This window comes from Aspergillus undulatus (genome assembly GCF_047715775.1).
Source record: "Aspergillus undulatus strain CBS 261.88 unplaced genomic scaffold BDV17scaffold_58, whole genome shotgun sequence".
NCBI lineage: Eukaryota > Fungi > Ascomycota > Eurotiomycetes > Eurotiales > Aspergillaceae > Aspergillus > Aspergillus undulatus.
This window is the reverse complement of record NW_027396662.1, coordinates 112,259-135,210: the sequence shown is the minus strand read 5'-3', so window position 1 is coordinate 135,210 and position 22,952 is coordinate 112,259. Positions and strand designations below refer to the sequence as shown.

Sequence of the window (22,952 nt, the reverse complement as noted above, 5' to 3'; positions counted from 1 at the left end):
TCTAAAAATCTGGAGAAGAGCACAAAAAAAAAAAAAAAAAACCATTGGGTTTATTGATTGACCTCGATACATACATCCGCGTCCAAAATGAGCGCCACAGAAACCATCACCAGAATCACAGCGGACAATGTCGCGGACATCTTCCCCGACGTCGACACCTCGCTCGCCCGCGAAGTCCTCCCTGCGGCGTCAATCACATCCGTCACGAACAGCAACGAGCTCGCCGGGTATGATGACGAGCAGGTCCGCCTCATGGATGAAGTATGTATCGTCCTCGATGACGACGATAAGCCCATCGGGAGCGCCAGCAAAAAGACATGTGAATATCACCTCGCCCCCTCTCACAAGGCCCCGCTATTGTACCCCCATACTCAAACCAAACCACATGATTACAATCGCAATTGTGACTCGGCGTACTAACATAATAAATGAATGAAACGCAGGCCATCTAATGACAAATATTGACCGCGGCCTCCTCCACCGCGCCTTCTCCGTCTTCCTCTTCGACAGCCAGAACCGTCTCCTATTGCAACAGCGCGCCACGGAAAAGATCACCTTCCCCGATCTGTGGACGAATACCTGCTGCTCGCACCCACTGGGCATCCCCGGCGAAACAGGATCGCAGCTTGATGCTGCCATTTTGGGCGTGAAGCGCGCTGCGCAGAGGAAGTTGAACCACGAGTTGGGGATCAGGCCGGAGCAGGTCCCGCTTAATAAGTTTGAGTTCTTTACGCGGATCCATTATAAGGCGCCGAGTGATGGGAAGTGGGGAGAGCATGAGAGTGAGTTTTCCTGTCCCAGTCCTCGTCTTGCAAGGCAAGGCGTTTGTATATGAGGCTAACGGGTGTGTGCTCTCTAGTTGATTACATCCTGTTCATCCAAGCGGACGTCGATCTCGAACCGAACCTTAATGAAGTCCGCGACACGCGGTATGTCTCTGAGAACGACCTGAAGGAGATGTTTAAGCAGTCCGACTTGAAGTTCACGCCGTGGTTCAAGCTCATCTGTAACTCGATGCTGTTTGAATGGTGGGCTCATCTCGGTTCGGAGTCATTGGAGAAGTACAAGGGGGAGACACAGATTCGCCGTATGTGAGAGGAAATGAAAGAAGGCATATATATTTAATGATGATACAACAGCGCTATTCCCCAATGCATTGGCTGGTACCCATAATCAGATATACCGCGTTCTTCTGCGCATTTATACAACTCATTACGCCGCATGTTTGCCTACCCGGTCTGATTCAGTGGCCTTATTCAGCCACTAGGCCCCAGCTCCCCGACTAATACCTATGCGCATCCGTAACAAGCAAAACAATACAACTCCCCAGTATAACACCTCCCACAACCATAAATGTCAACTGCGTTTTCCACCCACTCTGCACAAGCGCCGCCTTACGAGAATACTTCTTAACCGTGCGCACATAATTCGCCAACCCATTCACCAGACTCACGAGCGCCAATACCCAGAATATAATTCCCATCGGCAGACTCATGCGCCGCTCCAGCTCCGACGGCTGCGCTTTGAAGTTAAATGAGATTATGAGCGCAACGGACACGATGCCGAGGTACATTGAGAGACGGAGCCATGAGAGGAAGGTCCTCTCGTTTGCGCAGTGGTCGCGGGCGTCGGAGGCTGTGTTTTCGAAGAGGAGGGCGCCGAGGTATGGGCGGGTTAGGAAGATGTGCGTGCTGGACTCGAGGTGTCTGGAGGTTGGTTGTTAGTCGTGATCTGGAGTGGAAAGGGGAAGTTTGGAGGGGCAGACGGTAGCGTACTCTTCCACTAGGACGGGTTTCGCATGCGCTGGATTAATTACTGGGTTATATGGCGGCCGCACATGGGCTGGGCCCGACTCAAAGGTGTTGGTTGTGCTCTCGGGCATGTTTGCTGATAGCTGGAGCTGTCGAGACTGAGGCTTGGATAGCTGTTAATGGTGGGCTATATCGGCGGTCTGAAGCTTCGACCGGAAGCCGTGCTCCTCATCCGCATCGTTGAGTGAAGGCCAGAGAGGTTGCTCTCGTTATCGGCCTCCAAATTGGGTGAGGTTTCGCTGTCTCGAGCTCATGGCAGCTGATCGAAGATGCTCCACGTGATGCCGTCTTGGAGCTATTCCGATTTAGGTGAGGCACCTCTGCGGGCCGAATGCCTTTTGATAACTTTTTGCAAACGATGCTATTTCCATGTTTCATTGGAGGCAACTGACCGTAAGCGGGTGTCAAATGTCAATTGGTAAGCTTTGTATCAGTCTCATGGCACGAGCTTCGTTGATCGCACTCCCCCGGCTCAGCCTACCTTTTTGGGTCTGTGGAGTCGATCTGCGGGGCATCACTTCTCCGTTTCTGTCAGCATAAACACTCCAGCGAACAGGATTGCGCCTTTGATCAGCCATTAAGAAAGCTTCTTACGTTCGATGAGGGCGTCTACTGTCGACGCTATTGGACACGAGCTTGGGTTTTAGCGGCATCGACCGCTGGAGCGATCCAGTGAGTCATCGCTGAGAATTTATATACGGAAGGTATCATTTGGGTGGATCCATGAGGCTTGAGCCCGGCTTAAGTGCGGAACCTCAGGCAAAGTCTTGGAGCGCAATGCAAGGACTCGACCGCTTATCCTGCTCCATGACTCTTCTCTCTTTCAACTCTCCCCTCTCTTGCGCTGTTGTTGTGGGCTCCTACTTCGATCTTGCAAAAGCCGGCACCATTGCGTCACCGCGATGAGGATATCGCAACAGCTCTGAGTAACGAGATCTCCATTACTCCACGAAATCAGCAGAGAAGCCTGCTATGGCCCGTGACGGCAGCGCTGCTCTCAGCGCACCAGAGGACCGATTCTTCCCCAGTCGCTTCCGCTCCAGCTCTCCGCTCGCCGAGAGGGCCATTGCCCGCGATTTGGAGCAGTATGCTGACGACGGCGATTCGGCCTCCACCGCCGATGACGAGGCCTCCGAGAACTCGACAATCCGCCCTATACGAAGCCATCCAGGCACAGGTGCTCACTCTCTAGCTGGCTCGTACCAGCGCCCAAGTTTCTTCACAACAGTATCCCACGCGACAGTGGTTCCGCATCACTCGGAAAATGAAGGACTGACATGGCGGGAGCGGGATCAGGCGATCGAGGATGAGAGAGAGCTTCTGGCCGATAATCATTTCCTTGACCCTGCCACTGCCGGGAAACGTTCGCGGAGGTCATCGCGCGCCCCTGCAGGAGAAACCACCTCTTTGCTGGGTAGGGGGAGTGGTCCGGGATACAACGCGGCGGACGCTGAGGATATTGATCGTAAATGGCAGGAAGCTGTTACTGCGGGATTGATTCAAACAACCTGGAGACGGGAAGCAACAGTAATAGGGAAAAATGCAGCTCCGCTAGTTGTCACATTTCTTCTCCAATACTCCTTGACGGTGGCAAGTATCTTTACCCTAGGTCATTTGGGCAAGAAGGAACTAGGCGCGGTCAGTCTTGCAAGTATGAGCGCAAGCATCACTGGTTATGCAGGTAAGTTCTCGGCGTTTCCGACTAATCAAGATAACTAATTCGTCGGAATGCAGTTTATCAAGGATTGGCGACTAGTTTGGATACTCTCTGTGCTCAAGCTTATGGCTCTGGCAAGAAGAAGCTCGTCGGTCTACAAATGCAGAGAATGGTTTACTTCCTCTGGGCCATCACGATCCCGATTGCTCTGCTCTGGTTCTTCGCCGACAAGATACTCATCAGGATAGTGCCCGAAACAGAAGTAGCGGAACTGGCTGGCCTGTACCTGAAAGTTGTTCTTCTAGGGGCTCCGGGTTATGCCGCGTTTGAGAGCGGGAAGCGATATGTACAGGCGCAGGGCATCTTCTCGGCGTCGCTTTATGTCCTGCTGATATGTGCGCCGCTCAATGCGTTAATGAACTGGCTTTTCGTTTGGGTGAGTTTCTCCCGGCAAGACTCCGCCGATTGTGCGAACTGACTGTGACTGTAGCAATTCGGTTGGGGATTCGTTGGCGCCCCCATCGCTGTCGCCATTACCGATACCCTGATGCCTCTATTGCTGTTCCTTTACGTGTATTTCGTTGACGGATCGGAATGTTGGAATGGACTGACAAGACGAGCCCTTGGCAACTGGGGCCCGATGATCCGACTCGCTCTTCCCGGTCTACTTATGGTTGAAGCTGAATGTCTCGCCTTCGAAGTCTTGACTCTGGGCTCTTCATACCTCGGCACCACCCCACTCGCCGCGCAGTCAGTGCTGGCCACAATATCCTCCATCACCTTCCAAATCCCATTTACTCTGTCCATCTCTGCTAGCACCCGCGTCGCCAACCTCGTCGGCGCGACTCTCGTCGATGCCGCAAAAACGACCGCCAAAGTCGCAATGTGGGGAGCCGTACTTGTCGGCCTCCTCAACATGATCCTCATCTCCTCCCTCCGTTACTACATCCCACGCCTTTTCACCTCCGAAGACGAAGTAATTGAGCTCGTCGCACGCGTTCTACCGCTCTGCGCCGCCTTCCAGCTCTTTGACGCCACAGCAGCCAACTGCAACGGTATCCTCCGCGGGCTGGGACGACAGGAGATTGGAGGGTACGTTCAGCTGTTTTGCTATTATGCTATTGCCATGCCGATCAGTTTTGGCACCGCGTTCGGGCTGGGATGGAAGCTTTTCGGACTATGGAGCGGAGTTGCTATTGCGTTGGGTCTGGTGTCGGCTATCGAGGCGGTGTTTTTGACGCAGACGGATTGGAATCGGTCGGTTGAGGAGGCTGTTCGGAGGAATGCGGCGGCATGAGGAATTGAATTATGAGGAATGTGCATGTGATGTATGTTATAATGATGAGCCACGGTTGAACTATTTATACTCAAGTTGAAGTATACTTTTGCTTTGAAAAGTGAAATGGATAGATATATATAATGACAATGGTCCGGTACGAGAACAATCGTGGCAGTTTTCATTCAGAATATTTATCAAGTAGATCACGACAGTCATCTCGGACCTAATACTCCAGAATAACCCACGTCTGATCATCAACAGTCGAGAAAATCACACCCGCATTAACCAACTCTTCACCGGCGCGCGCCACATCGGCCGGAGGAAGCCCCAGCTTCGCCGCAATCAACTGCGCATGCAAACCCTCATTACTCTGCGGCTCCGTCTTCAACAAATTATACACCCTCCTCGCAGCGGGCGACATATTCGGCAGATTCCCACCCGCCCCTCCAAACCCAGCACCACCAGCCCCATCAAGCCCACCCATCGCCGCATCCCCAGCACCACCAGCCTTCCCGCCGACACCACCTGAAGGCGCCCCCCTAGTATGAAACAAATGCACAGCCGTCGCCTCCAAAAAGTGAAAATGCAACTCATTGATATCAGTCAACGGCCGCACACAATGCGTATTAACCACTTTCCTCCCCCCCAACAGACTCTTCAATTTCCCAAACACCTTCGCGTACCCATTCACCTCAACCCCATTCTTATCCTTCCCTTCCTTCCCCAAGTCATCTGTTGTGTCCATGTCCTCCGTAGGCGTAACCCACATCTTGGCCTCGACTTCGCCCGTGCCGTCGTCGAGCTTGTACGTGACGTTTGTGGCTTGCGTGCTGATGTTGCGGACCTGCCCGATGAAGACGATGCTGCTGACGTCTTGGCCGTCAATGGTGTAGTTTGCTTCTGGGTAGGGCTGGGTTGCGTCGAGGATTTGTTTTATGGTTACCGGGCGGAGGGTTGTGTTGTTTCCTTCTTGCTGTTGGGGGTGTTAGTGGGGGTTGTGTTGAGAGATTTGCAGTATAGAATGGAAGGTCTGGTGAGCGAGCTGCAGAGGGACAAAGGGAATGCGTACTCTTCCAGAGGGACTGGTTGTCTCGCCAGGCATGAAGCCACCACCGCCGCCGCCTCCGAAACCACCGCCTCCGTAGCCGTAGTTGTCTGTCATGGAATTAATATAGGGATGCAGAGAAACTGAGGGAGATGAAAGTTACCCATTGTTATGTGTGGATATTTAGATATGCGCGAAGCTCAAGCTGTGCAACGATAAAGACAAGCTCGCAGCAATAATGAGTTAGAAGCAGTCATTTTACCGCTTCGGGACGTGTTGGAAGACGCGTCGCGGGGAGCCTCCATTTGTTTGCTCTGTTTGCACCGGACCCGGCAAGATCAATGATCCGACAACTCACCGCCTTGGATTTTTCTACCGTTATCAGAAAAAAAGTTGAGATAGATAGCAGCGACGAGACTCCAAACCAAAGAATTCGGCGGAAAGCAGTCAGCCTGTCAACATGGCTCCCGCTCCCCGCGCGGCCTCACCGGCCCTCTCGGAGAACGAATTCGACATCACGGGGGCACTTTTCCAAGACAACAGCGACTCCGAAGTCGAGACGACGACAAAACCCCGAAAAGCGAAAAAGGCACCGGCAGCCTCACAGAATCTGAACCTCGACTTTCTAGGCGAAGCAAACGCCGCTGCAGCTGCGGGTGGCGATATCGACTCAGACGAAGATGACGAGGCCTTCATCGCAGAGCAGCAAACTTCCGCGAACCGGAAAAGCGCAAACCTCAAGGGCCGCACGGTCAAGAAGGGCGGTGGTTTTCAGGCTATGGGACTCAATGCGAATTTGCTCAAGGCAATCACGCGCAAGGGGTTCTCGGTTCCGACGCCGATTCAGCGAAAGACTATACCCGTTATCATGGAGGACCAGGATGTAGTTGGTATGGCGCGCACAGGATCCGGAAAGACGGCGGCGTTTGTAATCCCCATGATTGAAAAGTTGAAGTCGCATAGTACGAAGTTTGGGGCGCGCGGGTTGATTCTTTCGCCGTCGAGAGAGTTGGCGCTGCAGACGCTGAAGGTTGTTAAGGAGCTTGGGAAGGGAACGGATATGAAGTCGGTGTTGCTGGTCGGTGGTGATAGTCTCGAGGAGCAGTTTGGTATGATGGCGGGCAACCCGGATATTGTTATTGCGACGCCTGGTCGGTTTTTGCATCTGAAGGTCGAGATGAACTTGGATTTGTCGAGTATTCGGTATGTGGTCTTTGATGAGGCCGATCGGTTGTTCGAGATGGGTTTCGCTGCACAATTGACAGAGATTCTGCATGGATTGCCCTCTACGAGGCAGACATTATTGTTCTCTGCGACGTTGCCCAAGTCTCTGGTGGAATTCGCGAGGGCTGGTTTGCAGGATCCGACACTCATTCGATTGGATACCGAGAGCAAGATCTCCCCAGATCTGCAGAACGCGTTCTTCTCGATCAAGTCTGCCGAAAAGGAGGGCGCTTTACTATATGTTCTGCACGAGGTTATCAAAATGCCCACTGGCCCAACAGAAGCCTCAAAACGATTCAAGGAACTCAAAGAATCCGGCGCCGACGAGTCAAAGAACAAGAAGCGCAAGCGAGCAGAGATGGAACGCGCAGTGAACATGAAAGAGTCACCAACGCAGCACTCGACAATTGTCTTCGCTGCTACAAAGCACCACGTCGACTACCTCTACTCCCTCCTCCGCGAAGCCGGGTTCGCAGTCTCTTACGTCTACGGATCCCTCGACCAAACAGCGCGTAAGATCCAAGTCCAGAATTTCCGAACAGGCATCTCCAACATCCTTGTCGTGACCGACGTCGCAGCAAGAGGTATCGATATCCCTATCCTCGCCAACGTCATCAACTACGACTTCCCCTCGCAACCGAAGATCTTCGTCCACCGAGTCGGTCGTACCGCTCGTGCCGGAAGGACAGGCTGGAGTTACAGTCTTGTCCGGGACGCGGACGCACCCTACCTGCTTGACCTGCAGCTCTTCCTCGGCCGCAAACTCGTCCTTGGCCGCGACGCCGCAGACCAGGTGAACTTTGCCGAGGACGTCGCGGTCGGCAGTCTGCCCCGTGACGGCCTCTCGCAAAGCTGCGAGTGGGTGACCAGAGTTTTAGACGACGACGCAGACATCTACGCGCAGCGAGCCGTTTCGCAAAAGGGTGAGAAACTCTACCTGCGCACGCGCAACGCAGCGTCAGCAGAGAGTGCTAAGCGTGCAAAAACGGTCGTTGCCTCCGATAACTGGACGGCCATTCACCCGCTCTTCCAGGACGACGCAAGCAACATGGAAGCTGAGCGGGAGAAGATGCTCGCCCGCATTGGGGGCTACCGCCCGCAAGAGACGATCTTTGAAGTCCAGCACCGGCGTAACGGCAAGGGTGCTGGAAAGGCCAACGAGCCCGATGAAGCCCTAGACAGCATCAAGCGAGTCCGGCATAAGCTCGACACGAAAAAGAGGTTGCGCGAGCAGGCCGAGGAGCTCGAGCTCGGAAAACCTGATCCCGCTGACGGTGCAGACGGGGTAGATGGAGTCGACGGCGCAGACGCAGAAGCCTTCTCAGACGAAGACGAAGACGCCACCAACATCCCCGACAACATGTCCCTAGCCTCGGAATCCGACCTCGAAGTTACATTCTCTTCTTACAACCAGCCGAACCATACCGCCAAGTCCTCTACGAAGTCAAACAAGAAAGACGCTACGACCTCCACCGCCACCTCCGCCTCAACATCCTTCCAAAACCCTGAGTACTTCATGTCCTACACTCCCGCCAACACCAGTCTCGCCGAAGACCGCGCGTACGGCGTGCACTCCGGCACAAACGCCAATTTCGCGTCCGCAACGCGCGACGCAGCAATGGACCTCCAAGCTGACGAAGGCGGGCGCGGGTTCGGTGAGCCCCGCACGATGATGCGCTGGGACAAGAGGCATAAGAAGTACGTTGCGCGACAGAACGACGAGGACGGGTCAAAGGGGACGAAGCTTGTGCGTGGTGAATCGGGCGCGAAGATCGCGTCAAGTTTCCGCTCGGGACGGTTCGATGCGTGGAAGAGGGGGAAGAGGATGGGTAGATTGCCGCGGGTTGGGGAGGCCGAGACGCCTGGTGCTGGGATTGAGTTTGGCGGTGGCTATGCGGGTGGGAAGCGGTTTAGGCATCGCAATGAGAAGGCGCCTAAGGCTGCGGATCCGTTGAGAGGAGATTATGAGAAGATGAAGAAGAAGGGGGAGGCTGCGAAAGAGCGGGCGGCGAATAAGGTTGGGGGAATGTTGCCTGGGGGTAAGAGTGAGATTCGAAATACGGATGATATTCGCAAGGCGAGGAAGTTGAAGCAGAAGAGGAGGGAGAAGAATGCGAGACCGTCGAGGAAGAAGTGATGGGATGTGGTCGTTCCTAGCCTTGTGTTATGTCTTGTCGACACGCTCATACCCCGTACATAGACCATTAAAACGATTGGAACTGAGAGTTCCTCAGCCTGAGCATCATACACTGCCTCATGAGCAGTTCTACGTAGCTGGGACGAGTATCACTCACCTGCACTACCATTACAAGACCGACACTGAACGCAGAGCGCTGCGGTCTGTTACCGCAGTCCCCTCCAGCCAACCGGCCAAGCTCAGCCTTCCAGTCTCCAAGCCTAGTCATCAAGTCGACTGTTCTAACCTCAATTGACCCTCTGACAACCAAGAGACACCGAAACCTCTTTAATAAGACACCAAACTTTAGAAAAAAAGATGCCCGCAAACTCCCGAGGCTCGGCCGAGCAAGACCAACGAACTGTCCAAATCCTGATCAGAGGGAATTAAAAAAGCAACAAGATCCTGACTCGCTCACAGGACACCTTCAGTCAGGGAATAGCTGACCTGACTTCACCGATGGACGTTCTATCAATACCCTGAAGCCTAGGTAACATTTCCTAGCTCTGTCCAATAAAGGGGCCCGTTGGCCCTATTATTGGGTCGCATGGGAGACATCACATTTGCATCCGATTGCCCGCGTCACATCGTTGATGCCACTCATTTCGTGCAGCCTACTCCGTACGTCCGGTGGAGACTTAAAGACATGTGGCGTACATCCTGGAAGAGGCAGAAATAGGAAAGATTGATGGTCCTGGAAGTATTGAGTTGAGCCTGTTCTAGAACGCCAACGCCAACGTAGAAAATAGGCTTATGCGTACGGAATAACGTTAAACTATCCGGAGATTATCTTGGGACCGGATGATGAGCTGGTAGCGATGATGGCAGGGCCTCTGATGTTTCATGTGACGATATTTCAATCACAACTGTGCGATATCAAATGAACGAGCCGCATTGAGCTTCGATGAGCGAACCCCAAATTGGCACGATGAGTGAGCCGGAAACGTTCGTTCATTTTGAAACCCCCAAAGCGAACGTAGAGCTACGGGCCTAGACAACTGCTAAAAGAAAATGTGGGAAGATTGGTCTTATGCCACGAGTGAAGTACAATGTTTTCTTAACTCGAAGGTGGATGAAGGGTTGACTGTAGACCTGGGTTAACAGAGGCTCACCGGCGCCACGAAGCGCATCAGGTGGTCTATCTTTCGCATGTCGCCGCAATAAAAAGCCTTTTCGAACCAAGAAAGCGACTTCCCTTGGCTCTTGGTAGGGGGTTGAGGCGGTAGATTGGCGTACGAGCCGCCTCCAACTGCGCGTGTAGATTCAGAGTCCTTGGGGAGGATAACGGTGATCGATCTTACCGAAGGGCATATCCGTAAATCATTCCGGAACTAAGAAAGTCAAAGCGAGAAGGCGTAAAGCCGCAACGCCTACGTTGAGTGTCTATTACCAGTCACATATTCACCGACTTCTCGCGTTTTTGCAGTTCAAGGTTTAACCACGCAAGGTATGCCCGGTACGGATGCCAGACCTCATCCTGAGGCCAAAATCTCAGCTTTTGTTGAACAAACCGTTCTATTTTTGCACTGCCGGCTGAGTGTCACATCCGAATGTGGCAAAAAAAGTCGAGATCTTGACAAGATTTCGAGGGTTGCCTGTACGTGACAAGCTTTTCTCTCCCGTCAACTCTCACCGAGAGAAGAGAAGCTGCAAGATCCGGACGCCCTCGCGTGAAGCATTATCGCAATATGTAAGAGAAAGAAGCACGGCTCGCTCAGCGTCTGCCATGAAGGCAGGCTGTCAACGTACGTCACACATTTGCTGTTGCCATAGGAGGCTAACACAAGCATGATGCAAGATTCTGGTATGGTTGCACAGCGCCAAGGGAACCACGTTATGAGATGACTTCCCCTCGTCGTATCGCTGCCAGACTACCGAAACAACCGGGCCACGGCCGTAGGCGTACTATTTGCCAACCTTCGTGCAATGACTTGGTACAGAGCAAGGGATGTTCTGGCAAGCTCTTGTTCATGCTGTTTGGGCATCTGGACTTGATGCAACTTACGTTAAGCGGTCAAGAAAGCTATGACCGGGCCCTATCCGCAGTGGCCAGGCACACGGTATGTAAGATGCTTGGGGAGCTCTCCCTTGAACTATTACTACCGAGACTCGTCGTTTTAACGCTTTATCTAGAGGGCGCCTTGCTTGTATGCACGGCTCGGCTTGCCGACGCGCAGTATTGAATCGCTGCACTCAACGAAGAAATAATAGCCGTCAATTGGTAAGAGTGATCCGTTGGCCAAACGAATCCGCCTGATTCCCTGATTGATTGGTCTTGTTGTAAAACAATGCGGAAGGATTGCCGGCTCAAATCTTCGATGAGCTTACGACTGAGTTCGAACCATAGCGGCGATGTTGTACAGTAGCGGGAATCTGTGGTGGGCTGAGACCTGTGGAAAGACAAATTATGCGTCACCCGTGACTTTTCCAAGCGAGAGCTTTCAACGGTCCTGCAATTGTACCTGCCTGGATGAGGACCCATGTCCAGATGCTGACAGCACACAGAAGCGAAGTACGTTACAAAGCTGACGGGACCCTTTCGGAAGATTTCCCTCTGGGTATTGTATCGGAAGGATTCACGGGTGTGCTACCGGATTGACGGGCACCTGCCAGGAAGCGAAGCCATACGCCAGGAACGGCGAATTCCATCTGTGGCTCTGTGCTTGTGGCAGCTCGGCTGAAGGTCACGCACAGATGAAGTTCAAGGAAGGAGCTTGGTAGGCGGGCTGTTAGGCTGGTGGGCTGATGGGCTGAGCGGCCAAGGGTATGACGGGGCAGTGGAGCAAGATGAACTGCAGAAAAAGAAAGGAGATCAGTGAAATTGTCCGGTCACCACTCACCAGTAGCCATTGTGACTGGATCTGACGATGGAGCAGAGGAGATGGCAGATGAATAGTTCGTGGGTTGAGGCTACAGACAAGAGAATAGTTGATTGGTAGTGCGGGAGATCGCAGCCCAACTCGGACACTGCACGGGACTAGGCTAGCCTCGTTGCGGAAAACGCAGCTCAGCGTTTCCCGCGCCAAAAGTCCCCTTCTTCAGCTTCTCCCTTCCCCGATTTTCGTCGAGTTTTCGGTACCAATTCAGTCATAGTCGAGATGAGATGACTTTTTTTTACCGAGGTTATTGCAAGCAAATGACCAGGTGAAGCTCTATCTGCAGGCGGTTCGTTTGGCTGCTCTGTGAGGTAACATCCCCGTTCCAGCTGCCTGGGTGACACAGTAGCTTACGCTGATCGAGTTACTGGAATCTCACGACTGACTTCCAATGGTATGGATGATCTCGTAGGAACTCGAATGGAACTTGACCCACGGTCACATCCTTCTGCGCCCTGGCTGCAGCACCATCACTGTCACTCGCCTATATTTCCAGGGCATCCCCAGCACCAAGCCACCAACCCTGCCACCGTCCACCGTCCGCCGTCCACCCGCCTCTTTACCTGTTCAGGCAAGGGCGCGTTTAGCGGGCTGCACTATTGACACTTCTAGACCCGTACATGGTAGATCATCGCGTTGGCGTTCGGTCCCATCTTCAAATTGCATGAACCGCTCGCCGGCCTCTGGCAGTTCGGAAATCCGTCATCCCAACCCCTCGACTCGGCCGTATGTACTACTCCGTACTATGGTCGATGTCTCAAATCTACTTTCTCACCGTCTCTCAAGCGAACAATTCGTTGACCGCCGAAAATCTGACGGCTTGAATCATCTCAGACGCCCCCTTGCTGTGGTATCCGCGTGCGTCATGTTGCACAAGACTGGAACCCCCAGTCGCTCGCATTGATGTAGTCTGTCCTTCTTCCCCTTTCTTCGATGATAGGCTAGTTAGCAGCTGCCTGACTAGCTGCGCGGGCTGTCTTTAGGCCCAAGAATCATTGGTCCCGTGGATATTTTCTGAGAAATTATGCTCTTTTGCGCCCGTTCTCGCTTTCGATTGGCCTTGTTGGCCGGGCTGCAGTCAATGGCAGAGCTCATATGCATTGTGAGAATCCCCCGAGGTCAGACATCAATACGCCAGAAGCTGGCCGCTGAATGGACGAGATAAGATGCGGCTCCCTCATGACACTGACTGGCCTACAACAATGCAAGAATGATCACCAAACGTCCTACGATTAATTGTGGATACGTACTAACAGAAACCGCCGTTATTTGAGCAACAACATCCGCAGTCTTTCACCACACAACTTTACGTTTCCTGATGATGCGCTTCCTCAACTTCGGACAAGAACCAAACGATCCTTGTACCGATTGTATCAGTACGAGAGTGACGGGAGATTTTCCACTCATGACCGTTGGCAATCATCCGGAGCTCAGGTGATCAACTTATGCTCGTTCCACCAGGACGCAGTAGCTGCAGACACATCTGAGAAGCATCAACCTGATTCTTCGCAGTCAGCACCCTGCCTCAAGCTCTTAACTCTCCAGTTCAATCCCTGATTTACCCTTCATCTATCTCGTTTGCTGCGGGATAATAAGCGCCGAGTTAGGGTTCCTCCCCGGTGACGCTCAGCCGTTCGGAGTTGAAATCCACTTGCATTCGTATGGATCTTCACCAACTGACGGGCCACGGCGAAGATCATTTGTGGTGACCAAACTAACTCACACTGAAGCTTTGAAGGAGTCAATGCGTCTGGGCGCGTTCTTCAAGACTGCCAAGCAAGAGTGCCAACAATTGCTCTGGCAGGCTGCAGTGCCGGGGTACGGGTATGATGGGTGGGGTCTGGTCTGCACTCTCTGCACGAGCTTCTCTGCGGAGAAAGGTGGCCTGCCATTCCAAATGTTCGAGTCCGTCCTCGGCCGGCTGAGTTGGCGCCATTCGTCAAGCACCGACTTTGCACCGGTCAGGCCTCCGCTGGCTGGATTTCGCTCATAGCTAAGGTGACGAAGCAGAAAACAAGAGCGTAGAATCTCCTTCAACGTCACTTATCACATTTTGGCGACTGACAGCGAAGCCCTTGCCAGGTTGCTAGCTATCCTCAAGCCAAGGGCAGGGACCGCGACATGCATTGATGTTTGATGTCACGGCTCGGCGACATTACTCGTGGCGACCGGGTGCTTTCGTTCGCAATAGCTCGCGTCCTCTCTTTTTATTCTCACCTTGTTTCTTTTCTTTTCTTTTCTGTCTGGAGTACGTACAAGGTTGTTTCGAAGCCGCGATCCTGGAGGAGCTCATCCACATGTACCAGGGACACAAAATGGTGAAATGGGAATCGACAGACAAGAGGGAAACCTCAGGTTAGTCGTGCTTTACTAGATTACGTATCCTTTTCCTCAATATTTAGTCGTAAAGAGCGAACGAGACCCGTTCTCCTGGGTCTGTCTGGGTTGGCCTTCGCCTCCGGGGCAACCACGTTCTTGGTCTGCCTCGTCTGTTTTCTCCGGATGAGAATATTCCCTGGAATATTAGCGGAGTGTGCAGTCGCTAGTTTACTTTGAGTCATGGGATGACTTCAGCAAAAGTAAATCATGTGAAGAAGTAAATAATTGGCCATGCGCGCTGTACTGTGTATAGCAAACCAAGTCGCGTGGATTGGCTGCGTGTCGTAGGGTTGGAGGCGGCACGACAGAGCCAGATACAGTTTTGTGTTCGACATGGAGACTGCCAGCGCTTCTTCATGATTAGCATTAACAGGGCGCAATATAGATCCAGACAAGCTTAATTGGGAAGGACGTTCTGCCGAACTGAGTCAAGGGACTATTGGCGCTACCGCTGTCGATCCTGGCGTGCGTCTGTCGAATAACCGCCTGAGGAAAATGAAGATGTGCATGCAATTGGGAATCTCGTCCTGCCCTTCCCCTCTTTCTGTCGCCCTCTGTCCCTTTTTCTCAATAATCCTGCTCCCTCCAAGCTTGAGCTCGTCTTGGTATAACTCTTTTTGGCGAGAGCATCAGTGACAGCTCGCGACCCAGCGGAGTCGCCGGAGTATACAATTCCAGCGTGGCCCGGCTAGTGAAGGCGTCGCCTGTAGATCAGTCCACTTTATACAGAAACTGATGGGAACTGTCTGTTGTCTAGGTACTGTAGCAGTAGCAGTCATTAGAATGGCAACATTGACAAGGGGAAGCTGGCAAGGTGCCAGAACGGCTTACCACTCCCTCCCCCCTCCAGCACCACAACACCGTCACTCCGCTTCATCCTCTTCTCCTCTTCCCGTTCCTCTCTTTCGACCTGCCCCTTCTTGCTTTTTCCCTTTCCCGGAGGATTGGAGCTATTATTCCATCCTCCGGCCTTATTATTTACATCTCCTTCTCCAGCACGGCAATCACCCCATAGGATCGCCGCAATGGAGATCAGTTCTATCGGCTGCTAGTCAAGTCACCGTCGCACTGGCCATCTGATCCTTTACCCACCTCTCCAAGGCTCAACTGCTCCGTTCTAATTGTCCCTCCTTTACCATTCCAGAGCAGATCCTGAAAAAGGAAGTATATCTAAGCCTTGCCAAAACCTGCAGCGTACAGCGTCACTAACACTGCCTGAACTTTTAGGTTCCTGACCCCCATCTACGTGTCCCTGTTCTCTCATCCTCGCTAGTGCTCATTCGAGTTCGCAGCTGGTACAACGGAAGCGGGACAATAAGCGCCTGCTACTACCTCTATCTAGTATCTGGATCCTTGGCTTCGTTGATCTCATCGAGGCCTCGGACTCTTTTTCGACTGCGTCCAAGCTCAGGAAGCCAGCCCTCTAGGCTCCTCCAAGACCCCGACGCTAGAGGAAAATCTCCTATTCCTTTTCTCCCTCTTCTCTATCGTCACTCTATTTTTCTCCGGCTCAACCTAGGTATTACAGGCCGTGACCTGGTCTTCCGCAAGGAGAATTTATAAGGGTGCGCGAACCCACCGGGGTTTTACGTGACGCCTCACTTTCCGTATACTTCACCGTCTCTTCGCTCTCCCCATTCGTGGACGGAGAAAAAAAAAATCCTGAGAAAATTCAAAGCGGGCGGAGGGGAAAGAGACGAAAAAGAGAGGAAAATTACAGCTTTGTGTCAGGTAAGATACACTCATGCGTTCCTCCCCAATATTGCTTTTCCCACCCTTTCTCCAGTGATCGCCCACCACGCTGCAATAAATCGTCCCCGACTGGGACCCATCGAAGCCATGGAACCCTGCCGTCACGATCTGGCTGGTTATCGCTGATCAATGCGTCCTATTTTATGACTCCTCAGACTGCGAGTCGGTACTGACTGATTATAAGCTCTGCTGTAGCCCTCACACTGCAAGCGTGCCGGCTTAACTATGACTGTGACTGTCGACTGAGCACATCACAACAGAAGGTTACAACGCAACATTAGAAACTGCGCTGGATATGCTGTCAGCCACGAAAACGAAACCAGCAAGCCTTTTGTTATTGTGAAGTGTTGTCGATCGGACGCGCCAAAAAAAAAAAAAAGAGAGAGACGGGGCCATCAGGATCTACCAGATGCAATCGCTGGTCCTTTCTCCTTCCTTTGTGACCCCAGAGTTTGGACGCCTTCGAAATCCCGGTCCTGAGAGGCATCTGTATAGTCAGCCTCGCCCCGCAAATGCTCGACGAGGCACACCGCGGGACCTCCCACTCCCCTGCTCTATGTCCAGCTCAGTCCCAGCAGAGGATTTACTGGAGACTCTAGGAAATGCCAGGCGGCCTGGTCACTCGGACCTGCCGAAGCCGGTGACGACCGCTGCTGTCACCTCCTCTGGAACCGCTGTGGCATCAACAGCTGCGCCAGGGCCTATATTTTCTCCAGAATCTCCAGATCCTCTGTCAGTTCGACAGTCCACGCAGCAGCGCTTCGTAACAGCCCCAGGGGATGACACACTACGGCAGCCCTTCGCCTATACTGAACATTTCTCTGCACCACAATATCCGCCGACATTTACGGGGCGAGCTCCATCGCAGCCATCAACGGTGACGCATCCTCAGCCTACATTTGGGCCTGCTACAACCGGGCCAGCACCCCGTGCACTGCCACAAAAGACCACTCGACGCACAAAAGCTCACGTTGCATCAGCGTGCGTCAACTGCAAGAAGAAGCACTTGGGCTGCGATCCAGCTCGACCGTGCCGTAGGTGCGTTCTATCCGGGAAAGCGGTAAGTCCTGGCTTCTACAAGTTTTCGTCGTCCTGGCCAAGTGCCTTATATGAATAAAATCGGTGCCAGACACTGATACCTTACAGGACACATGCGTTGATGTAACGCATAAGAAGCGAGGGCGACCACCCTTAAAAGCGGATGAGGGATCACTCCGGGCGTACGCATCACATTTGGATCCTCCCGGTGCGATGGGTGGCCAAGGCCCTCAAGCAAGACGTCCGATGCATCGTGCGACATCTTCTCGCGAACTTCGCCCCATGACTGACCTCCAACATTTACAAGGAACACAAAGAGCAATGATGGGCACGCTATCAGCTTCCGGACCACAGCAACAATGGTCGCCTGCATTGTATCCGCATAGCATAGATCCTTCCCTGACAACGCAGAGGACGATGGGTCATAGACGCTTTTCTTCCTCTGGATCCACTCAATCTATGACCGCTGTTTCGCCACCAGGGTATGTTGCAATGCCTCCGGGTTATAACCCGGCTCTTGCACCTGGTCGTATGCCTGCAGGCGTTGGGAGACCGATTTCATCCTATCCGAACCCAGGAATGCACCCTACGCCATCGCCTCCGCAATATCACCAGGCATACGGTGTGCCAATGTCCCCATATCCCGAGAACCCTCGCGTCATAAGCCGACTGCCGATGGCCGAAGGCTCCGTTCAAAGGGATACTCGCGAGGCGTACGTGGAGTTTCCGGTCAGGCTCCCTCCAATCTATCCATCACCTGTGGCCAACCCCCAGCCAACCCGACCGACCGAGCCGTATCCGGCGCCATGGTCGCCGTCGCAGCAGCAAATGCAGGATCCACGCCAGCATCAGTCGGGCGTTGTGGAGCCCCTATCGCCCAGTGACCAGGTCCGCCAGGCTCCTTCTGAGGTTGGTAGTCTGGGACTGTTGGGTGTGCTATCTTCTCCCGAAGATTCATCCCAGCAGTTGCCACCCACTCGCACATACGACGAGCAGCGGGATCATGACGTGGACGACGGCGACTCATCAAGACCAGCAAAGCGCCGCAAGATGGCGCTCGACGACATGGTCAACGACTAAAACGGTTTCGCCAATTAATCAACCCAGTTCCAAGCTGGAATCCCTCGTCTCTGCATGAGCGGCAGGGAAATCATATATAATGCTTGTAGCAACGTCTACAGCGACAATCACGATCTTGATGTATATTTCCTTTGTCTACTCTTGCCTCAAATGTTGGTCTCAGGCAGGTCAGCGAAGAAACGGTTGCACTTGTTCTATTGACTGTACACTACGTTCACAATCTCTTGTCATCTCCTTTGTTTGTCGATTTTGCGCGTCATATAGCATCGGCGTTGGAATTTGGCTCGAATCTCATTGCATGGCGTGTTGCATTTCCCAAGGATAATCAACCCACAGACAGGATCTGAGGTATGTTTCATTGTCATAGACAGCGTTGGATTCCCCGAGGGGATGTACTACCATCTCATATTTGTTCCGCTACATGGTGATCGCCTGGTCGTTTCAGATTAAGCCCTAACTAAACTACCTAATCAAACATGACCCTACTGCGGTTACCGTCTCTTGTCACTGCGCTGCTCTGTTCATCCACTGGTGTCACCACACTTGATAATAATTGCGGGGTTGACGACTGTCACAACGTTGTTCTCTTCCGGCTACTGTAACATAGACTCTCACCCACCGCGGACCAGCACCCATCACCACCACTGGGATTCTACCAGGCTGCCGCCTGCCGGATCTCCCTATAAATATCCCGTCCTCGCCCGCCGAATCTCTTCTCGTTTTCAACTCTCTCACGCACCCTCGTTGCCGCGATCGAGCTTGTCAGAGACCGTGTGCATCGGACTTGACTTCAAGTCCTGACTGCCTTCGCCTAATATATTTCTCCTGGTCAAGTCATGAGTCGGCCTTGGTAGCTTCATGGACCTGAATGGAAACCTCGGTAGATCATCCGATCGAATGCAAACCGTCACAGTTGAAGAGTCAGTCGTATGGCTTACATCTCGTGATCTCCCTGGACCTTTTGACCTGCACTTCGTCTAGGTAGATAAGAGATCTACCGGCGCAGCAGTCATTTTCGCATCAATCTGAGGCTCTTCGTCCGGTTTCCACAACCAGGTCGCATTATTTTCCTCCATCTGATGTACACCTCATTCCACTTCCACTTCCACTGCTTGAAGATTCTTGACGTCATGCGCTGGTCTCCTTTCTCCAGATGCCTCCTGCGTCGGCTGTTTCGAGCAGACGACGAGTAGGTTGTGCCAAGAGAAAAGACAGCCCCTGGATCCCCTGCACTGACTCAGAGGAGGAGGAGCCAGGTTGGCAGTACAAGTGTCAACACCGTCATCAACAGTGTTATCCTGTGGCCTGCAAGCGCCCAGGAAATGGCCGAGCCCTGGTAAGTAACGTGTCTGGCATGTGGACCTGCTTTAAATGCAGACTAGAGCGAGAAATGGGTTAACATCCAACATCCGAAAAAGGTGCCTTCCGCTAAAGTCTCAGACCATGACAATTAAGCAGCAACCAAGCTCAAGAAAGCAGTCAACACCATTATCAGCAGTTCCTTCCAACAATATTAAATAGACCATCAGAGCACTGCCCTGTTCATTACCAGAAACGCTGTGACTTCCTTAATACTGCAAAAGAAGAGGCAGATTTTAGCTTCACGTATGATCCATTATTCTCATCTGTTTGCTGCTTCGCGGCTTTCCTCCCCACAATGTCGAACCCTTGGGAGATACCAGTGACATATGAACCTCGTAACCTTCACATCTTTCTATCTCAGGGCGATTACCTGGGAGGTAAATGCCGCCTGGCCGAGGTCGGCAGTTTCGGATGCAATTCTCAATTGCACAGCAAATCATGGCCCAAGATCCACTCTTCCAAACTACAATTCTCATCAGCTGTCGCCCCGTAGCCGCCATGCGCACGACCATCCAATCCGACATGGTGTGGATTTGCGGCATCGATTGTCTGTCGAGCAACCTGGGAATATAAATCGGTGGTCAGTAACAATATTATAAGTCTGGCGAAGTCCTACGGCAACATTCACGGATAACGATGTTGCCGACCTTCTTCGAGGAATGGACATCATGTTGAATATTTCCCGCAACACCAAGAACAACAAAGCAAGTGACCTAGGCCTTATCTCTGACTAAGAATAACTGTACTACCTTAGGTTGACGTCCAGACAGTTGCCCGCGAACGTGGAATGCCCACCGAGGTCAAGGCATATATCCATCTCTATCTATACTTGCCGGACTGTACTGCAACCTGACCAATTAATCTTAGCAGATATCACCACATACTAGTACTCGCTCAAGTCGAGGCGGACGTTGACGCGGACACGGACCGCGAGAAGATATACGATTCTGTCTGGAAGGTGCTCAAGTACACCCAAGGAACTACTGCTACTACACCTGGTGACAACGGAACCGCGGCTCAAATGAATGAACCTGCTCTGAGGAAATGCGCTACAAAGCGGAAGCGATGCGCCCTGGAGCATACAGTATCAACCTGTATGCCGATTCGGTTGCGGTGCGGACTTCGCTAACATGACCACACGAGGAAAACATGAACGTTCGCGTCGGAATGTCCGAAAAACCCAGGAAAGAAGCCGGAGGATAAATGGGAGGACCGGATGACTCTTTTAGTGATAATTATGTTTTTTTTTTTTTTTAGTGGACATCACACACACCTATATCTGCGACATGTAGTTATAATCGAGGAAAAAACAAACAAGAGAATAGAATCTAGGTACTTTCCTGCCACCGCAGCTGCAAAATGTTCTATCTATATCCCCAATGTTTGTCTAGAACCAGCTCACCCTTGAATATCCGTGTCCTATTCGCCCCGCAGCCAGCCATTAGCGGAATGATTGGAGGAAGAAGCCCTGAAATCAGTGGGCCGTATTCAGGAGAGGAAGTACGGGGGAAAAACAATGAGATAATACCCATGCTCCTATTCTCAGCTTCCAGGCTTTTATACCTCGACTGCGTCGCTTCAGACTAGATATGGCCCAGGATGCCTTTCGCCTCGAGTTCTCAAAAGCACAGCACGGAGTGTTTCCGCGCGTCCAATATCATTTGTGTGACCTCAAGCTCGCACCGAAATCCCACGTCGCCAGACTGCATAAAGGATAGAACCGCGCTGGAGAACCTCGAAGATACGATCATGCCCACCAGTTGGATAAGAAGGTACCCTGGCAGAATGGCACCTCCTGCGGTATATGAAGAAAGAGCTGAAGGATTTGGGGCTCCCTGGCTTCCACGAACTTCCCTGTCGTGTCATCCTGAGAGCAATCAGGGACCAGCCGAAAACTGTAAGGCTTTTTGTTCAGGATGCTTGCAATGTTCTGAGGCTGTTAGTTTATTGCTATCACGTAGCCTCCGCAGTAGCAGTCGCGTTTCCAAGATGCATTGAAGCACATTAGAAAACCAGAACGATGGGATGCGACGGGGGAAACGGTCTATGATGCGTGGCCCACGCTTTCATTAGTATTACTTGGAGCACGTCTATCCTCCTTCTTAGTGGAGTAGCGAACTTTCCCTGCAACCTTTTTGCTTCGCTCACTCTGCTAGTCCTACCCCTGCCGGGGAAAGCCTGATTCAGGCGGCTATATAAGCTCTTTGCTTCGCCTACCCTGTTTAACCTACCCCTGCTGCTGCGAGTAAGCCTAAGTTAGGTGGCTACACAGAATGTTTGCTTCGCTCACGCTCTTCATGATCCACGTAATAGACACAGAAGCCTTGACCGAGATCTTTCTGATTGTTTGACTTCGAGAACTTGGAGCGGCCGTCTGCCTGGCGACTGGAGGTAAAGCTCAGCGACACACACGACCAACTGTCAGCCGACGATCTTCAACAGCCCTCACAAAATTCAGGACTCGGTTTTAGGGCGTCAGGTTCGCTCGAGACCTCTTCCGGAAGCGATGGCGGGTTTCTTGGCATTACAACGAATGTGCAAGTTTAGAATCCATATAGTCTCTCAACGGCGCCAACGGATAGAGTATCAGTTCGAGGTTGCGTGTCTGGACCAGACTAGCGTTACTCAAGGATCAATTACCGGGAGTTGGATAGATATGGACATGGAAAAAGGTCGATATCATCCTGTTCTGAAGACTGCAAACGAGTAAATCAGAGTTACAATCAAAAACGAGCAATCAATGAGACAGATTGCTCTTGGTGGTGGCGTTATTGGATGTAGGCTAGACTAGGCTTCATCACTTCGTGGTTCCTATACCAACAGCCGGATGGCATCACAATAGCTGAAGCTCCATTGATCGAGTCTTCAGGCCCAGGAAGATGCTGATTCTGGATCTTTGAAGCAAATCCAAACTTGTGAATGACATGTAATCCGATCCGTACAGAGACCTTAAAGTGGGATCAAGAAGACTGGACTGCCAATCTCGGCGCCTCAGAAGTCTTGCTCAACGCCGAGTTCGAGAAACGAATGAAAGATGAATACCTTCTTGATCCCCAAACAAAGGCGATTATCAAAGCCCTTACGAAGCCAAACATCGACCCTCTACCCTACCGGATCTCATACCATATGGAAGCCTTCTCTATCTGAAGAAGGATCCAGGGGAATCCTGGCTTGTCGTTCCATGACCCCTAACTTCCTAAATATTTCAGCTCATCCACGATAATGTCCCAGGGTTAGATAAATCGCCAGTATGCCAACTTCCTTGGGGAGATT

The 22,952-nt window shown here is 52.3% G+C and overlaps 6 protein-coding genes across 6 annotated transcripts; 4 read left to right on the top strand and 2 right to left on the bottom strand.

Annotated features, from left to right (window-relative positions):
- The first annotated feature begins 47 nt into the window (after positions 1-47).
- On the top strand, positions 48-1,189 carry idi1 (isopentenyl-diphosphate delta-isomerase IDI1). Its single transcript, XM_073755094.1, has 3 exons — positions 48-319; positions 444-782; positions 860-1,189. Exons 1-3 carry the CDS (start codon positions 88-90, stop codon positions 1,093-1,095), a joined length of 807 nt encoding a protein of 268 aa, XP_073611949.1. The 5' UTR covers positions 48-87; the 3' UTR covers positions 1,096-1,189.
- BDV17DRAFT_190333 (DUF202 domain-containing protein) lies at positions 1,161-2,048 on the bottom strand. The gene is made up of 2 exons (XM_073755095.1): positions 1,776-2,048; positions 1,161-1,706 (listed from the first exon to the last, which is right to left on the bottom strand). The coding sequence occupies exons 1-2, from the start codon at positions 1,880-1,882 to the stop codon at positions 1,283-1,285; spliced, it is 531 nt and encodes a 176-aa protein (XP_073611948.1). The 5' UTR covers positions 1,883-2,048; the 3' UTR covers positions 1,161-1,282.
- A 735-nt stretch (positions 2,049-2,783) lies between these two features.
- Positions 2,784-4,765, top strand: BDV17DRAFT_284202 (MATE family efflux transporter; the record flags this gene model as incomplete). The annotated part of the gene is made up of 3 exons (XM_073760496.1): positions 2,784-3,492; positions 3,546-3,904; positions 3,959-4,765. The coding sequence occupies 3 exons, from the start codon at positions 2,784-2,786 to the stop codon at positions 4,763-4,765; spliced, it is 1,875 nt and encodes a 624-aa protein (XP_073611947.1).
- Positions 4,766-4,875: 110 nt separating this feature from the next.
- BDV17DRAFT_272886 (putative replication factor-a protein) lies at positions 4,876-5,839 on the bottom strand. Its single transcript, XM_073758950.1, has one exon. It carries the CDS (start codon positions 5,514-5,516, stop codon positions 4,971-4,973), a length of 546 nt encoding a protein of 181 aa, XP_073611946.1. The 5' UTR covers positions 5,517-5,839; the 3' UTR covers positions 4,876-4,970.
- Positions 5,840-6,252: 413 nt separating this feature from the next.
- Positions 6,253-9,153, top strand: BDV17DRAFT_294799 (ATP-dependent RNA helicase DBP10; the record flags this gene model as incomplete). The annotated part of the gene is made up of 1 exon (XM_073762924.1): positions 6,253-9,153. The coding sequence occupies one exon, from the start codon at positions 6,253-6,255 to the stop codon at positions 9,151-9,153; it is 2,901 nt and encodes a 966-aa protein (XP_073611945.1).
- A 7,455-nt stretch (positions 9,154-16,608) lies between these two features.
- sclB (putative C6 transcription factor) lies at positions 16,609-18,317 on the top strand (the record flags this gene model as incomplete). The annotated part of the gene is made up of 2 exons (XM_073760495.1): positions 16,609-17,259; positions 17,346-18,317. 2 exons carry the CDS (start codon positions 16,609-16,611, stop codon positions 18,315-18,317), a joined length of 1,623 nt encoding a protein of 540 aa, XP_073611944.1.
- Positions 18,318-22,952: the final 4,635 nt, after the last annotated feature.

Excerpts from the sequence above, each read along its gene's own strand:
- BDV17DRAFT_272886 (XM_073758950.1), bottom strand. The coding sequence starts at position 5,516 with ATGTGGGTTACGCCTACGGAGGACATGGACACAACAGATGACTTGGGG.
- BDV17DRAFT_190333 (XM_073755095.1), bottom strand. The coding sequence starts at position 1,882 with ATGCCCGAGAGCACAACCAACACCTTTGAGTCGGGCCCAGCCCATGTG. Across the intron at positions 1,707-1,775 it reads AAACCCGTCCTAGTGGAAGA|ACACCTCGAGTCCAGCACGC; the intron begins GTACGCTACCGT and ends ACCAACCTCCAG.
- idi1 (XM_073755094.1), top strand. The coding sequence starts at position 88 with ATGAGCGCCACAGAAACCATCACCAGAATCACAGCGGACAATGTCGCG. Across the intron at positions 320-443 it reads GAGCGCCAGCAAAAAGACAT|GCCATCTAATGACAAATATT; the intron begins GTGAATATCACC and ends AATGAAACGCAG. Across the intron at positions 783-859 it reads GAAGTGGGGAGAGCATGAGA|TTGATTACATCCTGTTCATC; the intron begins GTGAGTTTTCCT and ends TGTGCTCTCTAG.